Raw genomic sequence first — 6,518 nt, forward strand, 5'->3', positions numbered from 1 at the left:
CTTAATTAAATATTAGGTGTGACTGAGTTACTTCGTAACTTCGTTTCTTATTGTTCCAAGACGTTTCAAAGAGACACGTCTTGGATTTACGAATCAAATCAATCTTTCCGTATCTGGACAATCCGGTAAAGCGATTCTTTCTCGATCTTGCGCAGAGGATTAAATAGTTGCAACGTTGAAGTGATTTTTCTCGGGGTTTTTTTTCAGATGGGCAAACTAATCGAGCAAACAGAAGCAACGCCTCTGAGTTCGCCGTCTACCGGAAGTGACATTTACGACACGATGTTCAGTGATTCTACGAGAGGCGACATCTCACCTTCCGATTTGGGCAGCGGCGAGGGTAGCGGCGACGACGATTTTACCATGTTTGATACTGGCTTCTTCACCGGCAGTACTGTCGAGACCGATTCTACCGCTGTCGACGAGAGCGAAAGTCCGGTTAGCGGAATTACGACGGAAGGCAAAACCGGCACAACCGAGTTCGGGACGGAGGTAACCGAGTCGTCGGACATCACCGAAGGAACCGACGTAACGATCGAAGGATCCGGGACTACTATCGAAGAAGAATCCGACACCAGCCCCGAAGGATCCGGCGCGAGCGCATCTACGGACGAATTCACTCAAACATCGGGATCCGACGGTACGTTTCTGTCAAATACTTATTTCAGTTTTTAAGGAAGTTATTGTGACAAATAATGTTGAACGTAAATCATTTATATCGTTGATAAAATCAGTATTACTTTATATGTATACTTATTGATTCCTTTGTGATGTTAAATCAGGAACAACAGAACAATCGACGGATCAGTCCGTCACCAGCGAGTCGACTAGCAATGTAGATACTGAATCGACTGCCAGTGAAGATTCAGTAACAACAATCGAATCCAGTGATATGACGACTAATTCTGATGTAACAAGCGAATCGGCTGACACTTCGGAAAGCACGATTTCTTCTACGACTGACCCGGTAGAATCTACTGAAACAGATACGACAAATACCGAAACGACTGACTCGACAGAGACTGAAACAACACAAACTACCGAATCCACAGATACGACCGAGTCTACAGAATCTCCACCAAGTACATTATCTTCAGAGACGGATACCACAGAAACGACTGAAAGCGAAACCACCTCCGGTAAATATTTAATCGTAAAACAGCTTGTAATGGTGATTTAATGCAGAGACACAATTAAAATATTGTATTAATTTTGTATTTTATTATTTAAATTTAAATCATAGAAATAGCAATCTTTCAGATGTGTTTTACAAGGTTTCCAATGTCTTTATATGAAGGCGCACGCGCGCTTACATTTCTTTTCTACCATAAACGTAAAATTAGATAATTGATCTACCAACCAGTCAAACGTACAAATTACATAGTAATAATAATATTTCGCAGAAACCTCGACTGAGATGACATCAACAATGGTTTCTCAGCTAACAACCGCATTAAACGTACAAGGCGAGTATGATTTCGGTTCCGAGGAACAAAGTACCGACGCTGTAACTACAGCATCGAGTCAAACCGACGAGAGTTACAGCACCACAGTTAGCGGTACAGAAGACACTACTGTTTCTGGAACAAGTCCATCGGGTGAGACTGAAAGTACCGGTAGCGAAACAACCGAGTCGGGACAGACTACAGAATCAGGAGAGACGACTGAGTCCGGTGTTAGCACAGAATCGGTTGAGATGACAGAATCCGGACTGACGACCGAATCTAGCGACGTTACGACCTCAAGCGCGACAGTCGAATCCGGCGCGACAGAATCCAGCGAAAGTACCGTCTCGGAAATTACGGAAACTACTGAATCAGCTATGACGACCGAGTCGGGCGAGACAACTTTATCAGGCGAGACAACTTTGTCAGGCGAAACGACTGAATCGACATCGTCTTTCGAAGAGACAACGGTATCCGGTGAAACGGAAATTACATCCTCTACGATGAGTGGCGAGACCGATCTTACCGAAAAGACTGATAGTAAGTAATCTCGAACGATGAAACGGGTGTTTTTCTATATTAATGCCAATTTATAACTTTAGTCACAGAGATATGGACAACCAGCTTCCCGGAAGTAACGGCGCGTAAACGGCAATGCAAGCCAAGGAAGAGCTGCAAGAAAACGCCTTTCGGGTGTTGTTACGACAATATCACCGTTGCTCAAGGACCATTTGGTCAAGGCTGCCCGACACCGCAAACGTGCAACGAGACACGATACGGTTGCTGTCCCGATGGCGTGTCGCCAGCCACCGGTCCCAAGAAGAAGGGTTGCCCCGATTCTCATTGTAACGAATCACTCTTCGGTTGTTGTCCCGACGATGTTACTACGGCACAAGGCAACGATTACGAAGGATGCAAGAAACCATGTAAAGAAACAGAGTTAGTTTCCATTTTTATAAAGTTAACTTTTCACCTGTACAATTTTAGTCTCGCAATTTAATCGTCTGTGCCGTTTAATTGCGCAGATTTGGATGTTGTCCTGACAACGAGACTGCAGCTAGTGGAAAGAATAATCTGGGATGTTGTAATATCACCGAGTTTGGCTGCTGCCCAGGTGATATGAAAGCGGCTTCTGGTCCTAATGGCGAAGGTATGTATTTTATCTCTGTCGTGTAAATTATATATGTGAGAATATATGACATATCGCACAACTGTACGATATTATTTTATTGTTAGATTTTTCTAAAATCAGGTCATATTATGTGCTTTATGAAGTATTGTGTATGTATTTTCGAATGTTTTACATAATGGCATGTGTTGTAAGGTTGCGAGGAAGAAGTCACTTCTGAAACATCGGAGTATGAAACAACTCAACACGAAGATTGTGCAAACACCACTTACGGTTGCTGTCCCGATGGTATTACCGTTGCAAATGGCGTAAACTTTGAGGGATGCGGTGTGATTAATACCGAGAACTGCAGCGCGTCCTACTTTGGATGCTGCTCTGACGGAGTTTCCCCAGGTTGGTTGCGCAGTAATAAATAAATTATCAAATTTTATAAGATGTTAGCTTTGGAAGCAGTTAATCACAGAATTCGCTGAATCGAAAGAGAAAACATCGCCAGCTATTAACAATTTTAAAACATATCATTAACTTGAAATAATATTCTTTAACGAAAGTACATTATAAAAGACAAGTCGCTTTTTACATTATTTTTATACCATTTACCTGTTATTGGTAGATTTGCCATCGTTTATTAGTCGACTAAATTAATAATTGAAAAATATGAAACCGGCAAAGCGTTTTACTCCTATTTTATACGCTTCCACTATTCGCGATTCCACAGCTCTCGGACCAGACAACCATGGCTGTCGCATGCCATGCGACGATACCGCTTACGGATGCTGTGAGGATGGAGAGACACCGGCGCATGGACCGAACAACGAGGGTTGCTGCTTATCGACTCCCTACAAGTGTTGTCCGGATAACATTCTGCCAGCTCGTGGACCAAACTTCTACGGCTGCGGTTGCCAATACACGAGATTCGGTTGTTGCCCGGATAATTCGACGGCAGCGCGTGGACCAAACAATGAGGGCTGCGGTTGTCACTACACGCCTCACGGTTGCTGCCCGAACCGGTTCACCCCTGCCAGCGGGCCTAATTTCGAGGGTTGCCCGTGTTACACTTACCAGTTTGGATGCTGCCCCGATGGCCTCACTATCGCTAAGGGCTCCCATGGTCAAGGTAGGCGATCGATATACAATCGTAACGTAATATAAAATAGAAAAATTGTTGAGAGTAACTCGAGTCAAGAAGAATAGAAAATTTAATGTGTTTTGTATAATGTTCACAGGTTGCGGATGCGAGAACACGCAATATAAATGCTGTTCGGATGGCAGAACGCCAGCTAAGGGACCAAACTTTGCGGGATGTACGTGCGACGCATCGCAATACGGATGCTGTCCGGATGGAATAGAGGAAGCTCAAGGGGAGAACTTCGAAGGTTGTCTCACGGTACCGTCGATACCTGGTGCTGCGTGCGGTTTGAAGAAGGATAGAGGCTCTTGCCGAGACTTTACAGTCAAGTGGTTTTACGATACCGATTACGGTGGCTGCTCGAGGTTCTGGTACGGAGGCTGCGAGGGTAACGAAAATCGCTTCAAGACACAGGAGGAATGCAAAGAAGTTTGCGTACAACCAAAGGGAAAAGGTAGCTATATTATATATTTTGCGCAATAATTAATCGATGTATGTGTATGCTACACAAGATTATAATTATGAAGATGAATTTCTCATTTGTAGAATTTTTACATTTAAACAAACTCCTTGTAAACGCACCAGTTACGCCTATTTAAAACGTCAAAATTTAAATATTCAAACAACGGATCCTCGATTTATTTTGCAGCTGCTTGCTTCTTACCAAGAATCGCTGGTCCTTGCGAAGGATATCATCCAACGTGGTATTACGATACTAGCAGGAAGCAGTGCGGTCAATTCGTTTATGGTGGTTGTCTCGGCAATGCTAACAAGTTCAAAACAAGAGAAGACTGCGAAGAACTTTGCGTCACGCCGGACGACGTCGGTAAGCAAGGTTATCAATTACGTTATGTAAAAATATTATGTTCTCGTTTAAATTATTTTGTTTAAAAAAATATGTATTTTAATGTATTTTTAAAACACTCTTTACTTACATTATATTGAATTTAATTTAATAGATAAAATATATTACACCTAAGAGAATTTGTGAATCAATTAAACAACTAACAGTTGTGAGTTTGTCATTTAAATTACAGATCCTTGCGATCAGCCGAAAGAAGCGGGCCCTTGCGCAGGCAATTTCACAAAATGGTACTTCAACCGCGAATCGCAAGCTTGCGAACAATTCATGTATGGTGGCTGCAAAGCGAACGACAACAACTTCCCGACAGAAATCGCTTGTCATCAACAATGCTTACAGCCAGGTCGAAGGAAAGGTACGTTTTCTTCTTACTATTGCTTTTGTATGTGCACTAGAATTTCGTGTTTTACGTAAATTGTCAGTTTATTTATATGGCACTCTTTTTTAAAATATAATTTAAAATTTAATATTTATTATCTGATAAATGTTTGCCGCTGATGAGATATTGCGTAACAACAGTTTTGAAAAACTTGTTTCATGTTGGGGGAATTAATTTAGTTACGTAGTTTAATAGTTATAAGTATATGGAATGCTAGTATTAATATTTACTTACTTAATAAATACTTTTTAGCAATAGCTAACTTAAAAAAATTTTATCTAACAGATAGATAAGATCTACGACCCATCACGTGAATCTGATTGATAATATATAATGCATTTACTTCTGATATATGAAATTTATCAAATTGAAAAATCGTTAGTTTATGTGATATAAAATGTCAGATAAAATCCAAATAAGATTTAACGATATCAAGGTACTTAATAACATTTATAATTTTCATTACAAAATTATATTCTGATAAAAGCACCCTATGAGATTACTCGGCACATAAAAGGGAACATAAACCTGTCAAGAATGAGTATTACAACATTCTTGCAAGTGTGTTGAACTTACTCAAAACTCGCTTGCCGCGAATATTACTTGTAAACGTTCCCATAGTCGTTCCTTAGCGACCCGATCGCACAGTGATGGACGAACTTTTGCAGTAAAACTGTCTGATGTATGCGCCATGAAGAGAGACCCCGGACCTTGTCCGGGCTCGGCATTGCGCTGGTATTACGATGCCGAGCGTGGCACTTGTAGCCAATTTGTTTACGGCGGTTGTAAAGGCAATTCCAATAGATTCCGTACTCTTGCTGCCTGCCAGCAGCATTGTCCTTCACAAGGTATAGCAATGAAGAGAAGAAAAGGCTTAATCGCTTCGTGATAACATCACGCGCAATCTGACAAGGAAGCTCGATGCTCTTGCTCGGTTTTGAGAAAGCGTCAGTGTTGTTTGTTTTTTCTCGAACATGTCTAGCTCATAGGTGATGGTAGAGGCAAATTAGTGTGTTTAATGCAACGCTGAGTCGTCATTACACATCGGCAGCAATACCAGACTGGGATAGCACATTCATATATTATAATTCACACGGTCGCGTGTTAGCTCTCACACAACTTTTATTTTGTACGCACGCTTTCACTCGCACAATCTCGTCCACCACAATATAAAGACATGATTTTTTACATCTTTCTTGCAATTTCTTGGACTTCTTCATGCGAAGTATTATACGAGGGTGAGTCAAAAATTATCTGCACTTTTTGTTCTACAATTTATTTACACAAAAATAGGGGTTCAATGTGTACACCATTTTTCAACATAGTCTCCTCCCTTAGCAATGCACTTGGTCTAGCCGTCCACAAGCTTGCGTATTCCTTCCGAGAAGAAGATTTTCGGTTGGTCGCAAAGCCACTTTTGCACCGCTTCCTGCAGCCCAGATCTTGCTCCCTCCGACTTTCATCTGTTTGGGCCGCTCAAGGATGCTTTGCGAGGTCGCTAATTTTCTACAGACGTAGACGTGCAGGAAGCGGTGCAAAAGTGGCTTTGCGACCAATCGAAAACCTTCTTCTTG

At 41.7% G+C, this 6,518-nt stretch overlaps 1 protein-coding gene across 5 annotated transcripts in view; it reads left to right on the plus strand.

Moving 5' to 3' along the window:
• The window catches only part of LOC105567708 (papilin), an 86,619-nt gene that overhangs the window by 69,807 nt on the left and 10,294 nt on the right, over positions 1 to 6,518 (plus strand). For all 5 annotated transcript variants that reach the window (XM_012022784.1, XM_012022788.1, XM_012022785.1 and 2 more), the window contains exons 17-26: positions 208 to 640; positions 783 to 1,139; positions 1,404 to 1,985; positions 2,048 to 2,384; positions 2,471 to 2,595; positions 2,770 to 2,967; positions 3,293 to 3,691; positions 3,801 to 4,157; positions 4,353 to 4,529; positions 4,741 to 4,920. In XM_012022784.1, coding sequence (XP_011878174.1) covers positions 208 to 640; positions 783 to 1,139; positions 1,404 to 1,985; positions 2,048 to 2,384; positions 2,471 to 2,595; positions 2,770 to 2,967; positions 3,293 to 3,691; positions 3,801 to 4,157; positions 4,353 to 4,529; positions 4,741 to 4,920 — 3,145 coding nt within the window. The remainder of the gene's footprint in view (positions 1 to 207; positions 641 to 782; positions 1,140 to 1,403; positions 1,986 to 2,047; positions 2,385 to 2,470; positions 2,596 to 2,769; positions 2,968 to 3,292; positions 3,692 to 3,800; positions 4,158 to 4,352; positions 4,530 to 4,740; positions 4,921 to 6,518) is intronic.

Source organism: Vollenhovia emeryi, unplaced genomic scaffold (assembly GCF_000949405.1).
Source record: "Vollenhovia emeryi isolate VEMERY1.0 unplaced genomic scaffold, V.emery_V1.0 DF939135.1, whole genome shotgun sequence".
Classification (NCBI taxonomy): domain Eukaryota; kingdom Metazoa; phylum Arthropoda; class Insecta; order Hymenoptera; family Formicidae; genus Vollenhovia; species Vollenhovia emeryi.